This window comes from Ursus arctos, unplaced genomic scaffold (assembly GCF_023065955.2).
Source record: "Ursus arctos isolate Adak ecotype North America unplaced genomic scaffold, UrsArc2.0 scaffold_12, whole genome shotgun sequence".
In the NCBI taxonomy this organism is placed as follows: Eukaryota; Metazoa; Chordata; class Mammalia; order Carnivora; family Ursidae; genus Ursus; species Ursus arctos.
The window spans coordinates 35969669-35997047 of NW_026622786.1; the positions used below are offsets into that span (position 1 = coordinate 35969669).

The 27379-nt window shown below is 42.7% G+C and overlaps 1 protein-coding gene and 1 long non-coding RNA gene across 2 annotated transcripts; both read left to right on the forward strand.

Moving 5' to 3' along the window:
- The first annotated feature begins 2003 nt into the window (after positions 1-2003).
- LOC130543439 (uncharacterized) lies at positions 2004-8632 on the forward strand. Its single transcript, XR_008958791.1, has 2 exons — positions 2004-3282; positions 7650-8632. It is a non-coding gene; the product is annotated as an uncharacterized LOC130543439 (long non-coding RNA).
- Positions 8633-14326: 5694 nt separating this feature from the next.
- Positions 14327-25916, forward strand: BCL10 (BCL10 immune signaling adaptor). The gene is made up of 3 exons (XM_026497686.4): positions 14327-15781; positions 22024-22312; positions 24074-25916. The coding sequence occupies exons 1-3, from the start codon at positions 15725-15727 to the stop codon at positions 24430-24432; spliced, it is 705 nt and encodes a 234-aa protein (XP_026353471.1). The 5' UTR covers positions 14327-15724; the 3' UTR covers positions 24433-25916.
- The last annotated feature ends 1463 nt before the right edge of the window (positions 25917-27379 follow it).

Consider the following 27379-nt stretch of genomic DNA (forward strand, 5'->3'; position numbering starts at 1 on the left):
GGAACTTGGCAGGTAGTTGCATCCTCCCCGTGCTTCCATTATCTTCCCAACAACACTTTACACTTCCTTCAGCCATGCACACACCATCCGTGTTTTCATGACTTGCTCCTCTGTCTTTCTACTCGCCTACTCTGCGAATCCGCCAAGGCAAAACTCTGTCTTTTTTTGGATCTCCTCCAGCTAGCTCCTCACTCCTAGTGGGGGCTCAGTTACTACTGGACGAAAGGGAAAGGAAAAGAAAGAAGTGAGGCGCTCAAGAGGGGCCGGCCGCAGCACCCATGCCTATGCTAGTCCCCCTCTCCACAAAGCTGTCCCCACACTACACTTTCTCAAGGAGAGCTCCCTCCCTTCTGTCACTCCCATGTCCATTCAGGGTCACCCCCTCAGAGTATCTGCATCCTTCCTAAAGGAATCACCAAATGCGCACACATGGACACACACACACGCGCGCGCGCACACACACACACACACACACACACACAGAGTCACCTTCTATCTTCCTTCCCTGCCTTATCTATTTCTGACTCTTCACTATGGGAAATTATGTTAGCTGTATGTGCAGTTACCGTCTGTCTCCATCCACTATAATGTAAGCGCCTGGAGGTACCTTAAATAGTGCCTGGCATGTGGTCAGTTCCTAACAGAGTTTCAATGGAGTGAATAAATGGAGGAAGAGGGGAGGAAGGAAGGGAATGTTTCCCCTCCCCCCAAGCCCTATTCAATCAACTTTTTTAAAATGTAGAGTAGTGGAACCTCCAGGGAGAAAAAGGAAACTGTTCTTCTGCCCTTTGCTGACCTGCCCCCTGGCTCTTCAATGTAGACAACAGGGTCCAGAAAACATCTGTGGTGGGAGAACAGGTGGGGGAAGGGAGAAATGTCTCAATCCATGTATCCTTCAAGATGCAAAGGAAGAATGCTGTAAGAAATGTGGCGGGCCAAGACACGGAGCTGTCCTGGAGACGGTTCGAGCCACACTGCCCGTGTGCACTAAAGGGCCGGCTGCACTTCAGAAAATGGGGAACACAGCTTGCACAGACTCCCACAGGCAGTTTAGATAGGTCGCGGCACCCGGGAAGAGCCGGCACAGTGAGGCCTCCGTAGGGCCTGAAGTCAGCCCTGGAAAGCCAGCAGCCAGAGGCTGCAGCATTGCTGCTCCGCCCACTACATTGTCTTCTCCTTTGCTCTGTGGCTCTGCTTCCTTCTCTCACCACAGACCGATGCACAGGAGCCAAATATGGCTGGTTGGGAGTCCCACAGACCCATTTCCCAGTTCCAAGGAGGAGAATCTGATGGGACCATCTTGGGTCAAGTGTCCACATCCCCTTCTCATCAGCTGTAGGTGGGGTCACGTCGCACAGGCGTGGCAGCCAGCAAGGTTCAGAGAACGGGGTGTGTGGCTGAAAATCACCCCAAAGGACATTTACCATCTTTACCTTAGTCAACAGGTGGTGTATGCACTCCAGACTGACAACATCTGAGAAAGTTTATTGTCATTTCTTTTCAAATGTCCAGATATTTTCCATTTGTTTTCTCTGTCATTCACCCAATATCACCTAGCCCTGGGAGCGTAAAATAGAAAAGGCCGCCCTGTGAAATGTTTGCTGGGTCACTAGGGCATTCAACACTTGTTTCCAGGGGTCGTGGATCTAAAGCAGCAATCATGAGTCAATGACAGAGAAATGTTCACCGCCCTAAATTAGCCTAAAGAAGCCAAGTGTGACAGAAATCCTGTGGGCAAGTTTCCACCTTCCTCTTTCATTGATTCTGGGGCCTGAGAAAATAACTCCTGGAATGTACCCACTGAGTCCAACCACCTCGACAGAGCAAGGTAGTGTATCCTGAATGCACCCAGAACACACTTTTCCATGGGTAATTATGAGGCCAGCTCACACGGCCTTTTGCCTGTCTCGCTGACTATTTCTGATTCATTCAAATGGTTCGCTGGCCAGGGAGCCCAGGGGTATGTGATACAAGATGACACCAGGTGAAGGCATACCTTGGGCTTTTTTTTTTTTTTTTTTTTTGAATACTTGGTATTTTTTAATTGATTTACATTTGAGCAAAGTGTTCCTTTATGGTGGAAAGTCTCTTCGATAGACGGGGTGGTGGGGAGGGTAAAACGAGGTGGCTACAAGTAGAGACGCTGCTGTGCACATTAATGTAAGATTTGTCCTCACTGTGGACAGGGACGTAGCTCCAAACATGAGGACTCCTTTGGAGAAATATTCCTACTCTAGGAAAGTGCAGGTGTGTGTCCACCATCGTCCTGCCTTGTGGACAGGTTTGGGGCCAGTTCTGGCTGGTTCCAGGCACTGCTTGCCCAGGTACAACTCCATGAAGACCCTCTAGGTGATCAAGTCTTTGATCCCGGAGATTTTAAATATTCTGAACTATTGGAAGGAGAGCAGCTGAAGGACATCCTGGCACACAGGTGGCTGCGTTCAGACCCAGCTAATCATCACCGTGACTGCAGCCAATGAGCATTCCTCACAACAGGTGAACAGGACACCTAATCTAGGTGCATGCTTCTAGGAGTTGAGCTGCCTGAGGTCTCCACGGGTATGAGCTGCTGGGCCATGGGCCATGTCCCAGTGGAGCACAGCTCTCACTTTCTGGCCTTGAGGTCCTTCCTCTCTCCTCACCTCTCCCCCCACCCCCCCACCCCCCCACCCCCAGTCTGTGGAATCTTTAGTCTGGGGGCAGAGCTCTGTTTGCACTACAGCAGCGATGCAGCCGGCTCTTTCTGTCTCACCCCCGTATCAGTGACTTTTGAACTTACACATTACTAATTCGCCTCCTTTATTCTCTGCCTCAAGAGGAACAGCCTTCCCCTAGAAGCCCTGGATGATTCATATCTAGTTTTCTGGGCTGGGAGGAACATCTTCAGGGTGCAAGTGAAGAAAACCTGAGAGTGCAGAGTTGGAAGGATTGTGGGTGTTGAGGGGTGGGTGAGAACACAGAACCGATTCCTTCAAGTATTATCCCATTCCATATGGATTAGGCATTGTGCCCATAATATAATGCTTGTTACTCTGGAGTTTTGTGTTCTTGTTCACGTGGTTTCCTGCAGGGCTACAGGACAGACAAGGGGACCTTACCCAGTGGAGAAAGCAGGAAGATCGGCTGGATTTGACTCAGTGCAGCCCAGGGGGGGCTAAACCGCGGATGTCCGGCTACAGAGTTGACTAAGGGACCAGATCTCGGGAAATGTACTGATATTAGATGTCACTTCCTTGTGTTTTTTGAAGACCATAATGCCAGACCTCATGTCCACCAATGAAGGTATGTTTTTCCCTTAAAGGGGTGTCCTTTCAATCATTTCTTAGGTAAGCTGACCTCAAGCTAAGTGAAGGGGAGAAAATAAGTAAATAGCTTTTCCTTTTCCCTGGGGTGAGTCAGGCCTAAATTCGGAGGATGAACATAAGTGAAACCCTCCTGTCTGGGAGGTGAGGTTTGTTGGTTAAGACGGCCTTTCCTATGGGAGGTAGAAATGAGGGAGTGTACCCCCACTGCATGCCTCGGCACCCACCACGTCTTCCTGGCCCCCTACCTAGAGGTTGGAAGCACACTCTGCACATGGCAGCCAGAAGTACCAGGGAGATAACACCCCCAGGGGAGTGTCAGCCAGGGGTGGCTGGGAGCAACTGGACAAATATACCCAATTTCTTCAATCCTCAGGACAATTCTGAGACGTGTTCTACACCATTACTGTCCAACAGTAAAATAATGTAAATGATTATAATTATCACGCAATCCTCATGGAATCTTACATTTTCTTGTGGAAACATTTAAAAAGGTAATATGAGGCAGGTGAAATTAATAAAATAATTTGTTTAACCCATGTATCTAAAATATTGTCATGTCAACATATAATCAATATAAAAATTATCAATGAGATAATTTACTTTTTTGGTACAATTTTTTTTTTATGTTAGAAATCCAACGTGTATCTTACATTCAGAGCATGGCTCAATTCCGATTAGACACATTTTAAATGCTCAGCAGCCACGTGTGACTAACGATCATATTGACCACGCCTGTTCTATACTGTCTCTCAAAGTCTCCCGGTGCGATTGAGCCCCAGTTGCCCTACAGTGGTAAATCTTCACATCGATGCACCCTATTTAGTCTTCCTTCCCTTCCCCGAATGACTTCTGCAGTTTTTTACCAGAGCTGCCTGAGGTCATCTGCCAGGTGAACTACTTGCCTCCATATCTGTGCCTCTGAGTCAGCTTCTGGGGACCACAACCTGACACACGATGGATCTAAGCCTCTAAGCTCTAAGGCCAAATCTCATGTTAGTTGTTAAGGTGTGCTCAATTTTGAACTTTCCTTCTGTTATTTTTACATGGGGTAAATACTTGCTAAAAGTTACAACAAGGTGTGTTCTATGCTGTGACAACCTGAGGGAAGGGTCTGTCTGTTCTTGAGCCTCGATAGCAAAGGACAGAACAGTGTCCCCTCCCCTGAGGCCAAAGTGGTGGTAGCAGTAGCAGGGCCCATGAAGATAGCTATGCCCCACAGAGGGGCAATTTCACGAGGGTCACCAGCAGCAATATAGCCTAGTGACAAGGAGACTGGGGCAGAAGAACACAAGGGACTCTTGGCTTTCACATAAGATGGTGCTGGGGACCCTCAGGCCAGAGGACAGTTTCTAGCCCCCAAACCAAGGGGAGGGTGTACCAGCTATCACAATTGTATATTTAAAAGGAAATTTAAATTTCTTTTTTTTTTTAAAGATTTTATTTATTTATTTGACAGAGACAGCCAGCGAGAGAGGGAACACAAGCAGGGGGAGTGGGAGAGGAAGAAGCAGTCTCCTAGCGGAGGAGCCTGATACGGGGCTCGATCCCAGAACGCTGGGATCACGCCCTGAGCTGAAGGCAGACGCTTAACAACTGCACCACCCAGGCGCCCTGGAAATTTAAATTTCTGTAGGCATAGGTGGTAAAGCCTGGACACTGGAGTGGCTTGTTAGTTAAGTCTCAATTTGCTGCCTCAGTCAGGATGACTTCAGAGAATCCTCCATCCATACCTCGGAATGAAAAGCAACGGCAGGTTAAGATGCAGATTGACTCCAGCATTGTTTATAAATTCCTCTAGAAGAGGACCTGACTTCTAGAACAGGTGCGTGCTTCTAGGAGTTAGAGCGTGACTTATAATTACGTAAAACAACACTAAACACATAGACCAGCTCTATCAGGGGGCACGTGGGTGGCTCAGTCAGTTAGCGTCTGCCTTCAGCTCAGGTCAGGATCCCAGGGTCCTGGGATTGAGCCCCAGTCAGGCTTCTTGCTCAGCGGGGAGCCTGCTTCTCCCTCTGCCCTCTGCCTACTGCTCCCCCTGCCTGTGCTCCCTCTCTCTGTCAAATAAATAAATAAAATCTTTAAAAAAAAAAAAAAAGGAACAGTTCTATCAGGGTATGGAGCAAAGATGAGAGAGCAACTTTGTGTCAGCAAGCATGAAAGTATCCTTAGAAGAAACCTGACCCCAAAATGTTCACATGTATTAACAAAATATTTTGTTTTGTATTTACCTACTGAAAATGGAAAATTCTTTCCTGCTTATCTGTGCTCCCTCTCCAATTCTCTTAAGCAGAATGGAACTAGCTGTTTTTCCAGGCATATTTTTTTTCTCAAGCCATCATCTTCATCAAATATAGGCCAATATATTTTAACTTCTATGAGCCAGACATTAGAAATGAACAAAATATCTTACAGAAGACTAGTCTAAAGCTGTGGCTTTATATCCTTACCTCCTAAAACCATGTGCCTTCACTACCTTTTCCAAAAAGTGAATTTAAAATGACAATGGCAATATTTTGTCTTGGCTTCCACAACACACTCTGTTGAAATTACTTTCCCTAAAGTCACCAGTGAGCTCCTGTCCTAATAAACCTAACCAGGGATACTCTCTACATTCTCATTCTACTTGAATTTTTTCTGCAGCATTCAACATCTTGAACAACACTTTGTTTATTCCGTTTCAATAAGTATTTACTTATCACTATAAACCGAGCACTGTTATAAGCACTTTAGATACATCAGCAAATAAGACAAAGACCTGTGCCCTTCTGGAGCTCACATTATAGTATGGGCAGACATCATTAAACCATAGTCCCCAGTTACTGATAGTTTTTAGAAGTTGGACACCAAAATGTCCTTTCTGAGCAAGCAAGGAAAGGTCTTAGGCTTTGGAGGCTGGAGAATGTGAGTCAGACTGGAAGACAAGAGAAAGCTGTGGGGTGATGTGTGATTTTCACCTTAAGTATCCCCAAACAGTCAGTAAATTCCTAAGCATCACAAGGTGCCAAGTGTAACTGGATTTCTTATGGAAAATGGAGCTGGGGTGTTGCTTACGTCTGGGCCTGGAAACCGTGCTGGTTCTCTCAAACCCACACTCTCTCTCCCCACTGCTGGCACCATTTTATGAGTTTGGGGCCTCAACCTTCAAGCTGCTCTCCCTCCTGAGCTCTAGTCTTACTCTTCTCTACCCCAGCCCCCATGTTGCTGCCTGAGGGATCGTTCCCTAAAATACAAATCAATTCTTGTCACTGCCTTTTTCCTGAATCAGGCCTTCTGAAATTGGTAATATGCTTACCAAAGATCCCTTGATAAGATATACACCGAGAGACACAGATTCATTTGTCAATAGAATCATACATAGAAAAAGCACAATGGGGTAATTTTTTTTTCTCTCAAAACAAGAGTGAAATGCTCTTCCCATTTAAAAGGGGTTGACACGCTTTTCACTGCTGTAGGACCTGTCTGTAGTTAAACAGCAAAGATTCTCATGAACTGTGAATGGTTGATAGAGCTAAGCTAATCTTGACAGCAACCCAGGTCATCACAAGTGGTTGTCTGGGAGTTGGGAGAGCCGACACCAAGCAGTGTAAGGCATGCGAAGCTGGTTCATTGCCCAGATGGTCCGGAGCTGCAGGTTAATCCTCACATTCAGCAGCTTGAGGCTTGAGATGACTGACGGCCCAGTAGCTGTTCAATGTCCCATCAGAAAGATGGGATCAAGTTTTGTTCGGTTCTGAAAGTCGTCCAGAGGGTGTGGGTGCTGCCCAGGGAGAGCCAGCGTCTGGAGAAGCAGCCTAAGGACTGAGTTTCCTCAAGGCAGCATAGCTGGGGGAGAAACCACATAGGGGCGGAGGGGAATCAAGGTCCTCATCACGAAGAAGGTGCTGACAAGCATCAGATCTGGAGGATGACTTAATAATGACAATAAGCCTCAGAAAAACAAAAGTGGTAATTGCTAACATCTACTGCCCACTTGGTATGGAAACTAAGCTCGGTACACGCGCTCAATCTGTGAGATGAGAGGCTGCTACTTCTTATTGTTTTATGTTCGTATTTCCCAACACTGCACCTTTATTCCTCTGCTCTTCACATATTGAAACTTCTTTCCTGGGTAGATGAGAAACCTTGGGCATATAGCAGTTAGGAAACTTGCCTGAACTTGAGCAGTAAGTGGTTAAGGAATGACTCAAGGCCAAGTGGAGTAAGGCTGAAAACCAGACAGTGGGGTGTGAGTCAGAGACCACAAGATGGAGGTCAGGATGGAGGACAGGCAAGGGATGGGTCGAGGCAAGTGGGCTAGAGCTAAGGTCAGGACAAGTTACAAAACACTGAATTCTCCTTTAGCTGCGTCCTGGTGTGTCACAGAAGTGAGGATGGCGGCTGAGAGGAGCCACACAGGACCGGTTGGGGATAATGGAAAAGGTATGCCGACGTAAAGAAGAATGATTATTTTATTTTGCTTTCTATTATTCTGTTGTGGTAAGAACACTTAACATGGCATCTACCCTCCTAACAAAATTTTGGGTGCACGATACTGCGTTGCTAACTACAGGCACAGGGTTGTACAGCAGGTCTCTAGAACATATTCATCTTGATTAACTGAAACTTAAGAGAGAGAGCAAGTGGGAGGGGCAGGGAAAGAGAGAGAGAATCTCAAGCAGACTCTGCACTGAGTGCGGAGCCCTGCGTGGGGCTGGATCTCATGACCCTGAGATCACGACCTGAGCTGAAACCAAGAGTCAGACGCTTAACTGACCACGCCACACAGGCACCTCCCTAACTGAGACTTTATATGCATTGAATAGCTCTCGGTTAGCCAGTCATTCCACATGTATTTATTGAACACCTACTGACTTAGTCCATCAAGGCTGCTCTAACAAATTACCGTTGACCGAGTGGCTTATAAACACATCGGAAATTTATTTGTCACAGTTCTAGAAGATGTAAGACCGAGATCAGGGTGCCAACATGGCCCGGTTCTGGTGAGAGCCCTCTTCCAGGTGGCAGACTGCCAACTTCTTATGACATCTTCACTTGGCAGAAAGAGCAAGGGAGCGCTCTGGGGTCTCTTGCACAAGGGCGCCAACCCCATTCATGAGGGCTCCACCCTCATGACCTCATCACCTCTCGTAGGCCCCACCTCCTAATACTCTCACTGAGGGTCAGGATTTCAACACATGAGTTTTGGGGAGACACATTCATTTCAAAAACCTACCACATAGCAGGCACTGTGATAGAAGCAACATTGAAAAAGTCGACAAAACGCTGGCCTTACGGAGGCTACCATTTAGCTGAATAACAATAGATTGAATATTAAACAATAAAAACAGTAAATCTGATGTGTTGTGCTGTCACAACCAGCTCTTTCCAAGGAAAAATCCTAGTGGAACTGGATTTAAAAAATTAGGGGAAAGATAAAGAAAAAAACAACTTCAGACCAGCCCCCTTCCTCAGTTTAGCAAAGATTCTCAAGGTTCGAGTAGCTCTGGCGTATGAACATGGTCCCCCAGAGGCTTAGAGTTGGAAGCACTGTCAAACTTCCCTAGGCAAACCGCCTTACCTTCTCCCTTCCAGCTTGCGTATTCCCTCCCAGAAAAAGTGCTCTGGGATATGCTTGAACACCTTGCAGGAAAGAAAACTTAGTGTTTCTCAACTCAATCCACTCCAGAGAAGTTCAGTTTTTGTTTTATTTTGTTTTGTTTACCTTATGCTGGTCCCTGATAGCGTTCATGCTAACCCTGAGTCCGTCATTAAAAGTATTTTATGTTCTCAGTTCTGGGTTACCCACAAATTAATTTTTTTTAAATGCCTTCTGGATCACTGTTTTTCACACAATGCTCTGAGAAGCCCTGGGTATTGCTCCGCTCTGGGCACTCATAAGCTACGCCTTCGACACTCCTTCCCAAATTATGCTGTGATAGAGCCCTGCTGGAGTTTGCAAGCACTGCCTTCTTTCTCCTTCTGCGACCTGTGTGTAAGTCCCCTCACTGTTGCACACGGGTCTTCATGCCTCGTGGATCTTCAGCAGGATCAGGCATGCTCCTTTACGAGATGCCTTCTGTATACTCCAAGGTGCCATCTGACAGCACCACGAACCTCTGAACTCATGTGAAGCTGTTTTGTTACCATCTCCTCATTCACCAGAAGAGCGTCCATTTGTAGAAACTCGCTATAGACTAAGGAGTCCTCTTACTAGATTTTCCTGAGCTTTGGCTTCTGCTTAATTATGTTGATGCCACCTTCTGAGTCCTGCTCCATCACTTCCATCCCTGGGGCTTGATGTAGGGCCCATTCCTTAGCTTCCTCGCCGTGGCAGGAGCTCTTGAAAGGCAGCAGAACCGGAATGCTCTCTTTCCTGTCAATCTTGGGATGTTCTCTTTCGCATTGAGGAGGTTGGACAGCCTCTTGGTAAGTTTCCTAGCTTTTCTTTTTCCTGCCTCAGGCACAGAGAACAGACCTGAATGCATTCTATCTGCCCTTGCCCCAGGGAATGTTCTTAGCTCCTCTGACTCACACCACATCCTAAAGCAGTTAGCTCAGTCTACAGCTAGTAGTGAAGAACACTGGCCTTGTAATCAGACATGCCCTGTTGGAATCCTGATTCTACTAGTTAGTAGTGGAGTGGCCTTGGGCAAATACTACTTTCTAAACCTCAGAATTCTCATTGTGAAGTGAGTATAATAAAGCCGACCTGGAAGGACTGTTATAGGTATTAAACCTCAATAGAAGAGGTATTGTGCTTGGTTCAGAGTGGCTATGAAATAAATCTCTAGTGATCATTTCTTCCCAGGCATTTGTATGATGGGGAGATCTAACCCCTCCATCAAGATTTCTGGGCCAGTATATAGGATAGCGTCTCCCCTCAACTATATTTAAGGTACTTTGTCCCATAATCATGCAAGCCTCTAATAGTAAATTCCAGTCTTCACTCTCTAAACAAACCTCCTAGGGCAAGGCAGAGGGACTGATCCCTTCCAAATGAAGTTTCCTCAACAACCCCAACAATGTCCTAGTCTTGGGGTATACTTATGAATGTCCTCCGAGTATTTCCTCAGGCCGTGCTTACCCCCTGCATCCTCCTGGTCTTTCCTTCCTAAACGGAGAGCCACTCCTGGGACAGACTACCTTGGAAAACTCATGAAGTTCCTGAGCTGAACTGTCTGAATTCCACCCATCGCGTCTGGCCGTGAAAACCCAGGAGTGTCTGGCTCAGAACTGGCCACTTTTTTCCTCCAACTATTGACAGGAAATTCCTAATTCACAATCACTTGGAATAGAATTCATTGCTCAACACGACACCTGGTATCTGGTAGGAAGTTTTGGGAGGAATCAATAAATAGCAGTTAAAGTACCACCTATTAAAGTCCTCTGGTCCAGTTTACATACACTTCTTTCAGGGCACCTGGGTGGCTCCGTTGGTTAAGTGTCTGCCTTCAGCTCAGGTCATGATCCCGGGTCCTGAGATCGAGCCCCCTGTTGGGCCCCCTACTCAGCAGGGAGCCTGCTTCTCCCTCTTCCTCTGCCCCCTGCTCATGCTCTCTCTCTCTACCTCAAATAAATAAATAAAATCTTTTTTAAAAAAATCTAAATACACCTCTTTCATGTTGTCTTGTCAGAAATGGTTTCCTGGGGCGCCTGGGTAGCGCAGTTGTTAGGCGTCTGCCTTCAGCTCAGGGCATGATCCCGGCGTTCCGGGATCGAGCCCCACATCGGGCTCTTCCGCTGGGAGCCTGCTTCTTCCTCTCCCACTCCCCCTGCTTGTGTTCCCTCTCTCGCTGGCTGTCTCTATCTCTGTCGAATAAATAAATAAAAAATCTTTAAAAAAAAAAAAAAAGGAATGGTTTCCTGTTCCCGCCCTCTGCATCCCTATAATAGCTATCTTTATTGAATACTTATTAATTGTTCCCAGGTCATATAGCTGATAATTGGCAACTGTACTAGATCAACTAGAATCCAACTGTACCAAGTTAAACAGTGTCTTCCCAAAATCCATGTCCACTGGAACACAGGAATGTGACCTTATTTGAAAATAATGTCTTTACAGATGTATTCAAGTTAAGAGAACGCCATACTAGATTAGAGTGGGCTTAAATCCAATGATTAGTGTTGTTATAAGAAGAGGGTTTGGAGACAACGAGACAGTGGGAAAACAGAGAAGGCCAGGTAAACATGTTAGAGTCATGTTGCCAAAGCCAAGGGATGCCAAGGATTTCTGGCAACAACCAGAAGCTACGAAGAGGCAAGGAAACAGTCCTCCCCAGAGTCTTCAGAGGGGACATGGCCCTGCCAATTTTGAACTTTTAGCCTCTAGCACTGTGAGAGAATACATTTCTGTTGTTTTAAGTCACCTGGTTTGTGGTAATTCGTTACAGCAGCCCTAGGAAACTAATACACCAGCCTAAGTCTGTCAGATGACAAACATCTTCATATTTAGCCAACATGATATGCTGTCTCGTGTTTGTAGTGCCTCAACTCTTTCTTTCATGGTACATTTATCAGATGCCTTGTATTTCACAGTAGGAGACAGTGCACCTAGAACTTGAGGTGGGGTTGGAGAGAGTGGGGAAGAGGTCAAATTACTGCAAGGTAAAGAATGGACAGGGCTATTTCTGGAAAAGGTGCCCAATCCTCATTACGGTCTGACCATGTGGTTAGCAGAGAAGGGGAAGTGTGTCTGCTTATGAAGGAAGTATGGTGCACTAGAAAGAAAGCAGGACTGGAAACTGCAAGGCCTGCCATGAACCAGCTCTGTGATTAAGCACATGATATTCAGACATGGCTGCTTTGACACAGACTGTTGACTTGGGAACATTGAGACATGGCCTCAAAAACAAAATAGTAAGCTCTCAGCTTTAAAAAATCCCTAAGCTCTTCACTCAGTCCCTCCCAATCCCTGATCCTGCCTCCATAACTCCCATATCTGACACATAGCAGACACTTCACTTTTTAGCTGAGTTAATGAATAAAGAATTGCATACTGAGGATAGAAGGACGTTGGAGGTGTCAGAAATGAGATAATGGTCAACAACAAGGAGAAAGTCAAATGTATAAAGAGTCATGAAAGAAGCCTCAAGAATCAGAGATGTCTGCCACTAATATTGGGTAATCAATAGTGGTAACAAAAGGCAATGTGGCAAAATATCAATATTTGTCAAATCTTGGTAGTAAATATAGATGTTTGTAATATTTTTCTTTATAGTTTGGTGTGTTTTAAATGTTTTGTTTAAGAAAAGAACAACAGGGGCACCTGGGTGGTTCAGTCAGTTAAGCATCCAACTCTTGATTTTGGCTCAGGTCACGATCTCAGGGTCATGAGACTGAGCCCCATGTTGGGATCTCTGCTGGTGTGGAGCCTGCTTAAGATTCTCTCTCTCCCTCTCCCTCTGCTTCTCACCTCCATCCCCTATTCTCCTCCCCAACTCAGGTACACATGTACATGCACTCTCTCTCTCTAGAAAAAAAAAATAAAATAGAAAGAAAGAAAGAAAGAAAGAAAGAAAGAAAGAAAGAAAGAAAGAAAGAAAGAAAAAATAGAACAACCACCACTTCCTAATGGCTTTATCCATATGAATGTGTCAAATTGGCATCGTTCAAATCACTTTACTTTGATGGATGCTGAATCCCCTCCTTCGTGAGCAGACCTTGTATAGTTGTGGTAAAACAGTTCATTTCCACACGCAGATGGACCAAGACGTTGCAGAGAAGCTGTGGAAATATATATATGAAAAGACATTTCCTTGGGCTCTGTACTCCTACTCCTGAGAATTTATGCAAAGGAAATGATAATTCAAAAGGAAAAAGGATGGAGAATATGTAGATGAAAAATTGGGGGACAAAATTATAACAATGACAAATTGGGAATAACAAGGTAACCATGAGGGAGTGCTCACCACTGCTCCCACTCTGGTCACGCCACCCTCATCTTCCCCTAGATCACTGTGGTAGCCTCCAGCTGTCTCTGTGTCCACACTTAACACCTACGGTCTACTCTCAGCAGCCAGAGTAACCCTTTTAAAAAGGAAATGAAACCGCGTCCTCACTTCTCTTCCAAAGGTCCCCACCATCCTTGCTGCTACTAACCCTGACGTGAGCCACCACCTCCTGGGGCCTGGATTTTGGGAACAGTACCTTAACTGGTCTCCTCTTTTCCATCTTCTTTCCCCTCAAGGAAACAGTGAAAGTGTTCCTTTTTCAAATCATAAATCGGATCATGTCACTCCCCTGCTCAGAACCCTCCAGTGGCTTCCCATTTGACTCAGAGTACACCTGTATGACTCAGAGTAAAGTCAGAGCGCACATTTACAGTATAGCACACGAGGACCTCAGCTCCTTTCCAGTCCCGTTGGATACTTTTCATTGGCTGTTCCCTCTACTCCTAATCTTTCTCTGTATGTCCACATGACTCATTCCCTCACTTCCTTCAAGTGGTAACTGAAATCTCCCCTTCTCCATGAGATCTTCACTAACCACCCTGTTTTAAATGTTACCACTCCAGCGCTGAGTGCTGAGTAATGTAGAGAATTGTTGAATCATTTTATTGTACACCTGAAACTAATATAACACTGTATGTTAATTATACTTGAATAAAAAAACTTTAATGTTAACATTCCATATACCCTCATTCTACTTTCCTGTTTTGTATTTTCTCTTAGTATTTATCATCTTCTAACATAATAACTTTACATATCATTTTCCAAATGTCTCTCTGCCCTGCCCCAAAACACATGTATGCTAGAATTTAAATTCCAGGAAGGAAGGAATTTTTTATCTATTTTGTTCATCGCTATTTCCCCTGCACCTAGAACACTGTCTGGTACATAGTTGACATTCAATAAATATTTGTGAAATGAAAGCACAAATGGTTAAGTAAATTGGGTTATACCAAGATGAGGGAAGATTAAGCAATCAGAAAAAACTGGACTGTGTATCAACATAGGAAAAGATATGATGTAATGTAAATGTCAGAAGCTTATGATGCAACCTGATCAAAACTACATTGGTGTGGCTTTAGCAACATTGTTCTTTTTTTTTTTTTTTTTTTTTTTTTTTGCTTTCTCTTCCCTTAAATGTTAGAGTTCCCAAGAGGTGTCTAACTGGCTGGCTCAGTAGGTAGAGCGTTCAACTCTTGATACCGGGTTGTGAGTTTGAGCCTCATGTTGGGTGTAGAGTTTACTTTTAAAAAATGTTGGAGTTCCCAAGTTTGACTTTGTTCCTCTTGTCATTTCTATCTACCATTTCAGATACCATCCAGCTTTTCAGATACCATCCAGCTTATTTATCATGTTGCCCAAACATGTCTTGTGCCCAGGCCATGTTTTGAACTTCTCACCCACGTTATTCATTATTTATGTTGTTTTGTATACACCTCTATTAGTAGTTAGATAACATTCTGGGAAGAGTTGTCTGTTTATCAGTCTCCTCCATAAAAGTAGAACTCTTCCAGGATAAGATGACTAGGACATATTAGTAAGGACTCAATAAATGTTTGAGTAATACAAGATAATAATACATTGAGTTCATACTGTGTGCCAAGTACCTCTAAGAACCTTACATACATAGTATCATCTAATTCTCACAGCAGCCCTGTAAGCCAGACATATGATCACACAGATGAACAAATAAGGAAACAGGATTATAAAAAACAGCGACCAAAAAGTATGCAGACGTTAAATTAGGTATTAAAACGAGGGGATTATAGGTGGTTTCTCTCTTTCAAAAATTTCTTTACTATTGGAGTTAAGCTGCGTGTGTGTTGTATATGTGCATGCGCCGGTATCTGCACGTGAGCAAATAACCTAACACTTCAGTAGGCTAACACAGCACCCGGAAATTGCAGGGCAGGGTTTGGGAAAAGGGGCGGAACCCAGAAGTACTGACAGGCAGAGACCCGCCTCCACCGGTGAGCAGCCTGCGAAGGCGGGGCGTGCGCCGGGAGGAGCAACGGGCCCCACCTACGGAAACGAGCCCTTACCGGGAGGCCAACCGGCTGCTCCTCGCAAATAAGGTGCGGGGACTGTGGGCGGAGCCACTCCTGAAAGGATCCGGCCGGGGGGCAGGGACAGGCTAGGCCCACTGGCCGGCACCGATTGGTTCCGTCTGAGATGGGGCGGGTTCCAAGGCTCGCCCAGGCTCGTCGAGGGGCGGGGCCTGCGCCTAAGCCTCCTGGAGAGGAAGGAGAGCGACACGGAACCCAGTTTTGGGACGCATAGGTCTGCAGTGCCCTCGGCCCCAGAGGCGGAGCCGGAAGCTCTACGGTTTCGTCCCTAAGCCCCTCTGTTTTCGAAGGGGCAGTCCTCTTCCTCTCGACTCGTTCCTCCTGCCCTTCTCCCCCTTAACCCGGAGGCCGAAGTCCCCAGCCTGGCCGGGCGGTGCTGCAGGAGCTCCCGGACCCGGAAGAAGCGCTAACTCCCTCCTCCGCCATGGAGCCCACCGCGCCGTCCCTCACCGAGGAGGACCTGACAGAAGTGAAGAAGGACGTGAGTAGCACAGCCTTGTCCAGGCGCCGTCCAGGGCAGGGGGTCGAGGGTGGGCAGGAGCAGGCAGCGGCCCGGCGGGCGAGGAAAGCGGAAACCCGGAGTGGGAGTCCGCGTCGGAAGAGGAGCCTTGGGGTGGAAGAAGCGGAAGGTCCAGGCACCGCAGGACGGCACCCGAGGTACCTTGGTGGAAGTGATCCCTCGTAACCTGTTAATCCACGTTTAAAATCGCTAAAAGCAGGACTTGGGTTCCTGAAACCTTGTCCAGTGGAGCGTTTCTTCGCAGTCAGCTTCTTGCCCACTCATCACTCATCCCCCGGTGATTTTTACCCCTGCGCTTTGGGGCTGCGTTGTTGGGAATCCTCTGCCCAGGTTCATTCTTGAGTCAGAATCCTTAGGCTGCTGGCTCAACCTGGAGCAAAAACTGGGCCAGTTAAAGGATCCAAGCAGTGGAGCAAATATGTGAAACTCTTTTATAAGGGGGGTTGGGGGAAGCTCAACAGCTGAAAGCACAACCTGGAATTCCCCTAGTAAGCAGACGCCCACATATTTAAATTGGGGGGGGGGGGTGTAGCCGAAAATTAACTTACAGGTAAATGCTGAAAATATTCAGTACCTAAATTATGGTCTGTTGCTTGGACGCTGCAGAACTGCCCAAATCTTAATACTTACTTGTTAAGTTATTTCTTGTTTCTTTTGCTTTTAATTACTTGTTTTGCCATATAAGACCTATATGGGTACCACTGAAATAACTTCATGTAACTTAAACACAGAAACTCAACAGAAAATGAGTTCCAGTTTAACACCTTAATACGTACACAGAATCATGTTTGTGAACTGGACAAGACAGCAGCTTTTTAAATGTTCATCTACCTTAAATTCTTCCCCTTTCCCTCCCTTGGAAGGTTTATTACACTGTACTCATAATTACATAATTACAATTGGTGTGACTCATTAGCAGAAGGAAACTGGATATGATTGGGATTTCTGCCTTAGTTTCTTCATTCAGCAGATTTTTATGGAGCACTTAATATATGGAAAGTACTGTTCTTGGGCCTAGAAAGATACAAAAAAAGGACAATCAGGCCTCTGCTTTATATTCTATTTGAGATAAGACTGGGACATTGATAACTACCATAGAATAAATGAGTGTTGTCTTATATAAAATTTGTGCCAGTGGAACCATGAACTTTAAGAGCTAGGCCTGTGGTGTTCCAGGTTCTTTGTCACACAATTGGCAATATTCCCATTTAATCTTTACAGCAGCCTCTAAGGGAAATAATTGTCATTCCCATTTTACAGCTGATAACAAAAGGCTGTGAGAGGTTACAAGTGAGCATAAATATAAAACCTGTACACAAACAGTTATGAAGAGTGTCTTCCAGGTCTTCATTCATGTTTTCCTATCAGTTCATTGATATTATCTATCTCCATGATTTCAATTTACAGCTATACCAGAAATTCATGACCTTGGAGAATCATGAGTGGTTTGCAGGAGGTCTATAAGAAAAAAGTATATGCACATTTTTTTTTCTTAGAAATTTTTCTCATCTGTTTTCAAAATGGTTGATGACCTCAGAAGGTTTTAAAATTATACACATATTTGGAGTTCCTTCTTTGTCAACTCTAGGTACTTATTTCCAAATATCTACTGGAAATCCACTTTTATATTCTGCACACTTCTCATCCTGTCAAAAACTGGACTTTTTATCATCCCTTCCCCAAAGCTGCTTGCTGTCCCCTGCGGTATTCTCTTTCTTGATGGATAGTATACCACCACCCAACATCCTGGAAAGTCCCACTTTTTCACTATGCTCCTCCTGCTCCCCCACCCACCCACTCTAGTTGTTTACCTCATCTTTTGGGTTGGATTTAGTTCAGTTTCATAAATATGGATTAACAGACTGCTGTGAGGCATGCATGATTCTAACAGTTCAAAAATTAAAGACTAAGACACAGTCCCAGTTTGAAAAGAACTTGATTTCTTGGGAGGAGGTAGACAGACATAAATTAATAATTTCAAATTACAGTATAAGTGCAGTGAATTTTCCGTTTATCTGAAACACTATCTACTTGACACTCTGCTAAGTGCAGGATATACAGAGTTGAACAAAACATGCCTGGTTTTTGCCTGCTTCAAACATATAGGTCATTAGGGTTGAAAACAAATATATGATTACAAATTATGGTAAGTACTATGAAGGAGACAAACAGGTACTGAGACAGTAGCAGGGAGAATCTACTTGACATAGAATGGTCAGGGAAGGTTACATGTAAACTGGTTGCGAAGAATTTGACAGAACTGGGGGAATAATCTAGGCAGAATAGAATTTGCAAAGGACCTAAAACAGGCAAGACCTTTGTGACTTGGGGAAATTGGAAACAGGCAGAGGGTGCCCTGAGGTGAAGTTACAAAGGTGGGCTAGAGCCAGTTCATGAAGGGTCTTACAGGTGGTAATAAAGTGTTAGGATTTTTTTTCCCAAGTGTAGTAGGGGGTCTGTTGAAGAATTATGTTATATTTTTAATCCCTCTGCCTGTTGTATGGACTAAGGAAAGCCAAAGTAAGAAGAGGGAAACCAGTGAGGAGATTCTTAGAATTTATATAGTTGAGAGCTGATGGTGATTTGGATCAGGCTGAAAGCCATGGAAATGGATGGAACAAGAGAATTCCAGATGCATTTTTGAAATAGAAATGATAGGACTTGGTGATGGATTGAGTTGAGAAAGAGAGTGGTATCGCTTCTCGGCCTTTTGGCTAAGATCAAGTGGAGAAAGAGAGTGGTATCAGACTGGTAAGTGAAAATGTTAAATCAGCAATTAGACCTACAAGTCTGAAGATCAGAAAGGAGATCTGAGCTAGAAATATAAGTGTGGGATTGAATGAGTTCACCTTGGAAGTTGAGAGCTAAAGAGAAAAGGGAGATCATAGGGGAGTTTTAAAAAGTGAAAGGTGATAGCCACAGAGGTGGGAATAAAGAGTGTGGTATTCATATAAGACAAGAAAGCAGTATTTCAAGGAGGGAGTGAGTGATCAGCTGTGTCCATGCTGCTGAGAGGTAAGATGAAGACTGACAAGTATGAGATTTGACAGTGAGGAGGTTTTTGGTGGCTGAAAAGAGTAGTGACACAGAGTAGAAATGAATTGGGAGATAAGAAGTGAAGTCGTGGTATATAGACAAGTGAAATAATCGCACAGGGTGCTATAAGGACAGAGGAGAGGGGTGCCTCACTCCATCTGGGGAGTTCAAGCAAAGCTTCCTGAAGGAGTGACCGCTGTGCTGCACTGTAAGTGATAAATAGGGGCTTAGGGTCTGAGAAGAGAAAACCAGACAAAGTAACAACACAAAGAACTATATAGTGACAAACAGCAGCTTTTAGGTAGAACATAAAGTACCAGGACAGGTAGAGGTGGTGATAGATTACGCTCCAGAGGTAGGCAGGATCCGTATTATGAAGTACCCTGTCTGCCATTATCAAACAGCTGTTATTTATTGGGCACCTACTGTGTATCAGAGACTGTGTCGAGTCTTCATATTCACTGTCCTACTAAGTCCTTCTAACAGTCCTGCAGGCTGTTTATCACTATTCCGTAAGTAACCCGAAGCTTAGAGAGGTTAAGTTACTTGCCCCAGCTCTTACAGGAGTATATGGCAGATTTAAGATCTGAACTGAAGTTGGCCTGATCCAGAGCCACACTCTTGACCTCTGTACTATTCTGCCAAAGTTGAGGAACTCTATCTTTTAAGTTGGTGGAACACACCAAGTTTTAAATTTTTACAAAATTAACTGACAATATTTCAATATTAGTAGAATTCACATAACACTCCAGATTTCCATTTTCTCTTGAAAAATTGGAAGACCTGATAGATGTGTGAAGGAGAAATTTGAGCAGGAGAAAAGAAATAGGAAGTACAGCTAGGTGTCTTGTTTGTTAATAGTCCATGCAACATATGGTGAAGACCTGAGCTAAGGCAACGCTAATAATAGAAATGAAGTGAAGGGGCCGATTAGATAAACATAAGGGGTAAATTGGCAGGACTTGGTGGGTGGGCGATCAGATGTGGCAGGTGAGCAAAAGAGAGGAAGTGGAGGATGAATTGTAGGTTTATCGCATGATCGGATGGATGGTGGTACTCCCAAATGAGTTAACAATATCAGAGGGAAAGGACAGGCAAAGATAACAAATTTGGTTTTGGACAAGGTAAATTTAAAGTACCTTTGGGATGTCTAGGTGGAAAAAGTCTTGATCACATACACAAGTTTGGGGATCATCAGCATATAAATGGTAGAGTTGACAACGGATGAAGTTTTTTCAAGGAGTTGAGCTTTAAATCTATTCTCTCTCTCCATCCCCACAGCTTAAATCCATGCACTCGGGGCGCCTGGGTGGCACAGCGGTTAAGCGTCTGCCTTCGGCTCAGGGCGTGATCCCTGCGTAATGGGATCAAGCCCCACATCAGGCTCCTCTGCTATGAGCCTGCTTCTTCCTCTCCCACTCCCCCTGCTTGTGTTCCCTCTCTCACTGGCTGTCTCTATCTCTGTCGAATAAATAAATAAATAAAATCTTTAAAAAAAAAAATCCATGCACTCAACATAGCTTATGTAAAATATTGTGACAGTCTTCTTATGGGTCTCCCAATTTTTGCTCCCCTAGTCCTCTGCAAACTTTTTTTTATTGCTTCTTATTTGTAAACCTTTGATAACTCTTTTGGCTGCAGGGAAATGTATGTTCCTTAACGTGTTATAAAAATTCTTCCATAATCCAACCCGTTTTCCTTTCCAGGTTCATTTCTTAACTACTGTCTCACATGCACCCTGCATCCCAACTACCCCAGACTTGTTAGTATTCCCCTCTGTGCACCTTCATGCTACAAGTGTAGCCTCTGCAAATTTCCCAGGTCATGGAGGTGTAGTTAGTTGTTTACTCTGTGCTTCCTCAGTACCTGTGGGGTTTTTTTCTGGACCATATCACATTGTCTTATAATTATTGGTTGTGTCTGATATGTAATCTCCAACTAGACCATGTGCCCTTTATGTACAGGATTCAAGTCTTGCTCATCTTTGTATGCTCAGCACTTGGCATATTAGGTATTTAGATATATGAAATGTTTGTTGTATGAATAAATACATGAATGTGGGAGTTCAGTGGACTGAGAACTATAGGAACCCTTCACCCAGCCTACTTTCCTGCCACCATGTACTCGGATACTTCTAAGATCTTCCATTGCCTTTAGCTCATCATGATAAATGCAAGTCAAATTAGTCATCATTGTCTTCATCACTAACATTTGTTGACGACTTACTATGTACCAGGCACTTTTCTAAGTACTTTACATATATTATTTTATTCCTCTTAATACTCAGATAAGGAAACTGAGGCACCGAGGAGTTAAGTTGCTTACCCACGATCACATATCTAATAAATGGAAGAGATAGGATACAGTCACTGATACGAAATTATTAATGCTATTTATTGGGACCCACACCAGCTTTCTGCTAATTACGCTCCTGTTTTCAGACCTCATATCTAAGCCTGTTTTCTGTGATTTTCTTTTCTTCATTTCTTTAATTTCTTGCAGCATTCATTATTTCTTTAGCATACTCCCCCATCCCACTCCCACTTCCCTTCTACCAGTTGACTCGTTGAGTTAGGGTATAGTCTTTCCAACTGATTCCAAAGATAGACACATTATGGACTCCTATGGTTTTACTCTAGGAAAAACACTCTTACTCTAGGATAGACACTCTTATGGTTTTACTCTAGGAAAATGGAAAATTAATAAACATAAGAAAGTTATAAATTATGCGGCCTCACTAAGTTATCCTCTTTGGTCCTGACTAATCCTGGATTCCTTGTTAAATGGGTAACTAAAATGTATGGAAGCCTCCGCTCTCATCTTTATCCCTGAAGGTGGAGGCCCTGAGCATATCTCCCTATTTCCATGGACCTGTGCCCTCTAAATTTGACCAGCTTCCTCCTCACAACAGCCTGGTCTTGGTTTATAGGCGTGAAAATGAGATTAAAGCACAACAGAAGCTGCGAGGAATGTTTAGTCTAGGACCTACTTCTGTCTTCTTGGCCCTTCTTCTTAATAACATGGATTTTAGTAGGCCTGAGCCTCCTGACTTCAGTACGTTTTCTCTCACCAGTTAAGATTCCTAACTAATAATCAGTCACCCATGTGATTTCAAGTGTTTAAAAAAAAAAAAAAAAGGCACTGAAGCACAGTTTGATGTCTTTTAGGCTTTAGAAAATCTGCGTGTATACCTGTGTGAAAAAATCATAGCTGAGAGACATTTTGATCATCTACGTGCAAAAAAAATACTCAGTAGAGAAGACACTGAAGAAATTTCTTGCCGAACATCAAGTAGAAAAAGGGCTGGAAAATTGTTAGACTACTTACAAGAAAACCCCAAAGGACTAGATACATTGGTTGAATCTATTCGGCGAGAAAAAACACAGAACTTCCTGATTCAGAAGATTACAGATGAAGTACTGAAACTTAGAAATATAAAACTAGAACATCTGAAAGGTAAGATGTTTTGGTATCCAAGAATTCATTTAAATGTGACAATGCTTTTAAAAGTAAAATACAAAACAAAAAACTCAGAAATGACTATTTTATTTTTATTCAAAAAGTTTCAGCTTCAGAATTACATTTGACTTACGTTTTTTTTTTTTTACCTTATGTCATTTCATTGGAAAAGTGGAATATCAGTGTTCTATATTTATATTCATTTAACAATACCATTTATACAAAACTTTAATGAAATCCCAGGATACACATGAGTTTGTTTCTGAAGTCTGCAGAATGTAAGATCAACTCAGAAGTAACCCCTGAAAATGCACTATCACACATGAATAATACATAGGCAAAGTATTTTTAGTAAGTCCAACTCAGATGGTTCTTCTTCCCCCAGTTGATCACAGAATGAAGTGGTTAGCATATGCTTGTAAGAATCATGTTATATAAGTTATCCATAATGTAAAACACTAGAGTCACGCTCAGTCTGGCATGATGAGAGAGGCATGGGAACGGAAGTTGATCAATGGCATAGCAAATTCATTTCCTGTGTTTCACCCTCACCCTGGAGCATACATCACTAATTGGAATACTACAGAGAATTGCCTGCACTGTTTAAATCCTCCTCTCCCCACAAACCCCATCTCTCTCTCTCCCTGGGCCTTTCTCTAGAGCACTTAAGATAAATGTGCATGTGCTGTAGCTCTACTCCGGCTGTTCTCGGCACTGGGGACACAGAAAAGAGTAAGTTAGGGCTCTGCCCTTAAGAAACTCTGTAAGTCCATATTGGGACACATTGTAAGTCTCCCCTCTTGAGCCATATTTAAGAAAATAGTTCCTATAGCATGGAACAGAAATGCTGAATGTATTGTGAAGTTGAAAAGCTAGTGGGGGAAAAAATGACATATAAATGTACTTTATAGACTTCGCAGATTTTACATAAAATTTGTCAACTCAGAAGGTTCTGTGCCTCTAGACAGTTAGGTGAAATATTTGCTGAGACTAACAGCAAGATAGAATTTGTGGGTGTTCTTTTACCCTGAGGCTGGCTAATTGTTGGCTATACCCCTTGGATATGGTAAAATTCTTTGATCAGAGCAACAACCACTGTCATTTAAATAAACTGTTAGGTTGAGAACCAGGACATTATTTAATGTGAAGAGGAGACTGGGTTATAGTTCTCACTTTCCCATGAAGTAGTTCTGGAATGTTGGGCATGACTTAACTGTTTGGGGCCTCTAGTTTTTCATCTCTACTAGTGAGGAGCTGTCCCACGGGACCTCTGAAATCCCTTCCACTTCTAACACCCTGTGATTCAAGAATCTGTAATTGGTATTAATTAACTCAGAATTTTACATACGCTCTGTTTAAAGTTTTTTTTTTTATTGTGTAATACATTTTGTGCCAGAATGCTAAAGAATATTAGTTGTGACAGCTGTTTCTTATTTTATGAAAAACTTTAAGGGCTACTTAATTTTTTCCAGGTCATTCAATGGTTAAGTATATAAGGATACAAATTAAATGTGAATTGTAGCATGTCATTTAGCTTCCTTGAGACTATTTCCTTATCTAGGAAATAAAAATAATGGTATACTTCATGGTTGTTGGGAAAAGCAAATGAAACGTGAAATGGATTATGACAGAATTTATAAATTGCTGTTTAAATCTTGGTTGTGTGGTAACTCGCTTGTAATCTTTAAAAACTGACAAGATGGGTATGGGCTCAATTTAAGTTACTTTTTCATTTACATCTGAATAATTTTATTGTAGGACTGAAATGTAGCAGCTGTGAGCCTTTCCCAGATGGAGGAGCCATCAACAACTTCTCTCGATCAAATTCAAATGAGAGTAATTTCTCTGAAAAACTGAGAGCATCCACTGTCATATACCATCCCGAAGGAGAATCCAGCACGGCGCCCTTTTTTTCTACTGAGTCTTCTCTGAATTTGCCTGTTCTAGAAGTCGGCAGAACTGAAAATCCCACCTTCTCTTCCACTACGCTTCCCAGACCTGGGGACCCCGGGGCTCCTCCTTTGCCACCGGAGCTGCAGTTAGAAGAAGGAGGAACTTGTGGAAACTCTAGTGAGATGTTTCTTCCCTTGAGATCACGTGCCGTTTCCCACCAATGACAGTTTATAGCCTTTTAATTTTTTAATAATGACAAAAAATATTTGAAAGGAGATCAATCTTTTTATAAAATTGCTATAATGACAACATTTGGTATATGTCTTTTAAAATGCTATGGAAGCATACTTTGTAAGTAGACTTTTTGAGGACAAAAGAAGCGTACTTTCAGATAGCTAAAGAAAATCGTGTTGATCATGTACTTTTCAGTGTTTTCTATTCTTTGCGTTTTTGAGGTATCGAGTGTTTTCACATTTTTTATGTTTTAAGACTAATAGGGGACATTTCTGTATTTGAGAACAGAGTCTGAGGCTGGGAATAATGTCTCAGTGCATTTGTGCTAGAATTTTCACAGTCTAATAGTCCTTTCCAACTATTCAGCAGTAATTTTCAGATTAAGCTACATCTATATGATGATAAAGCCAATCACTGACCGGAAAACTGCTAGTGTACTGAAAAGAATCTCCCACTTTCTTGAGCTTATAGACGCTTACAGAGAGTCCCCTTCTGATGCGGAGGAACATCTAAGGGAATTTGAGCCACCTAAGATCTCAATTTGCCAAAATACATTTCTTATTATCCTTACTAATTAATACTGTTTTCTTAGGATTTTCACAATCTTTGCTTATCGTTTTCATTCCTACAGAAAAATCTCAGCAAAAGCCTGCGATTGTGTGTAATTTGGTGAGATTTTAAAAATATTTTTCTGTACTTTTCATTCTCTTTTAATGAGGACCATTGTACAAGTTGAAATAACTAGGACGAAATGTTGTGTGTGTGTGTGTGTGTGTGTGTATATATGTGCCAGTTCTGTCTTTAATGCTCTTTGGAACAAGTGGGCCATTAGCCTGATTTGTCTTTTTATTTTAACAAAGTTTGACTAATTTTACACCTTTAAAAATTTTATGCTATCATTGTTTTTATTTAAATTATAATTCTGCCTATTTCCATTACTTTTAAAAAGCAGAGATGGAAATATGCTATTAACAATAAAAGTTTTTCAATTGTAGTGCTATTTTTTTGGAAGTTTCAAGTATTTCAATAGGAAGTAAATACCTAAAATACCTTTTTTTATATGTACCAATTTTTATAGAAACATTACTTCAAGTGGTGAGATCAAGTGCATTTCTGGATAGACTGATGCATTTATCAATCACGAAGAAGATCGACATACTCTTTAGATAAATTTTTTTCAAGCCTGGATGATTTTTGTACTGTGTCATTTTCTAAAGATTATGGGAAGCATGTTTCACATTCAGCGAGGCATAAGAAAATAGTGGCATTACATTTAAAGAAGTCTCGTTAAAAAGCAGAACCAGGCTTTTCATCAATTAAAATAAAATTTGATATGTGGTTACTTTAAATAGAGTTTACTCAGAATCAAAAAGAATTTAGATATGTTGTATCACCTACATTTATAGTTTATAACACTGAGTTTTCTTTCAGACTGTTAACTATACAGACAATAAAATTAAGGTTTTAACAAACAGCCTTTTGGGTGTTCTGAATCTTATGAAGTCAATTTTTTTTTTCCCTTTAAACAGTGACACCACCTGTTGCTGAAAATACATAAATTAGAATGTCAGACTGACAGGTTGGTGAATGCAGGAATGAAAAAGTTACTTTTTATAGATACCATGTTATCACTTCTTACAAAAACAACAATTCTGAGCTCACTTTTAAAATTTTATCTTAATTAATAGACTCTTTTTTTGCGTGGTTTTAGATTTATAGAAAAATTGACCAGAAAGTACAGAGTTCCCATTTATCCCCGCTTCCTCTGTTTTCCATTTTCACATCTTGCATTAGTGTGGTACATTTGTTAGAATTGATGAACTAGTCCTGAAACATTATTAACTAAAGTTAGTAGTTTACATTAGGATTCACTCTGTGCTGTGCAGTTCTGCAGGTTTTTGGTGCTTTTTTTTTTTTAAGAGTTTATTTATTTAGAGAGTGCTAGCAGAGAGGCAGAGAAGGAATCCTCCAGCAGACTGGCCGCTGAGCTAATGTAAATGGACGAATAATGCGATGAAGAATGGGATATTGACATAGTCTCAAATATCTCCCTACAAAACACACACTAATTACAAAGGAGGAAAAAAGAACCTTGATAGTAGAAAACCCTGCCAGATACTACTTAAACAAAAAATCAGGGGAGCCTGGCTGGCCCAGCTGGTAGAACATGTGACTCTTGATCTTAGGGTTGTGACTTTGAGCTCCACATTGGATATAGAGATTACCTAAAAATAAAATCTTAAAAAAAAAGAAAAAGTTAAAATTAGTACCAAAGCAAGTGAAACCACATGCCTCCTGATAGAACGCAATGAGAAGAACACAACACGACTTTCATGATATTCTTAACAAAGATTCGTAACCTTAATTTATCACTAAGACAAACTGAGGCATCTTCTACAAAATAACTGGTCTATAGTCTAAATATCAAGATCACGAAAGTTAAAGACAGAAACCATTTCAGGTTGAAGGAGATGATGAGACACAGCCACTAAATGTAATGCATGAAGCTAAACCAATTTAAAGATTATTAAATGTTAAAATAAGCAAGCTAGGAGAAAGGTAGTAGAGGTAGAATTGGTAATAAGTGTTTGGACTTGAACTATATTTTAAATTTGAAATGATAACACTTGGCTGACTTTCCACCTGAGCACCTGGATTAATAATGCTGCAATTTGAGGTGCCTGGCTGGCTTAGTCCATAGAGCATATGACTCTTGATCTCAGGGTCATGAGTTCAAGCCCCACGTTGGGTGCAGACATTACTCAAAAATAATGGTAATGCTGCAATTTAAAGAGATGGGGCAGATGATGGGAGGTGGGGAGTATTGAGGGTAGGAAATGAAGAGTTCAGTTTGCACATGTTTTTCAGGTATCGCTGCATAACACACCACCCTAAAACTTAGTGGCTTAAAATAATGACCATTTATTTGTCGTGATT

What these genes read in the sequence shown, in the direction of transcription:
- BCL10 (XM_026497686.4), top strand. Translation starts at nt 15,725, where the DNA reads ATGGAGCCCACCGCGCCGTCCCTCACCGAGGAGGACCTGACAGAAGTG. An exon ending in TGACAGAAGTGAAGAAGGAC is followed by an intron (nt 15,782 to 22,023) that starts GTGAGTAGCACA and finishes GATGTCTTTTAG; the next exon opens with GCTTTAGAAAATCTGCGTGT. An exon ending in AAAACTAGAACATCTGAAAG is followed by an intron (nt 22,313 to 24,073) that starts GTAAGATGTTTT and finishes ATTTTATTGTAG; the next exon opens with GACTGAAATGTAGCAGCTGT.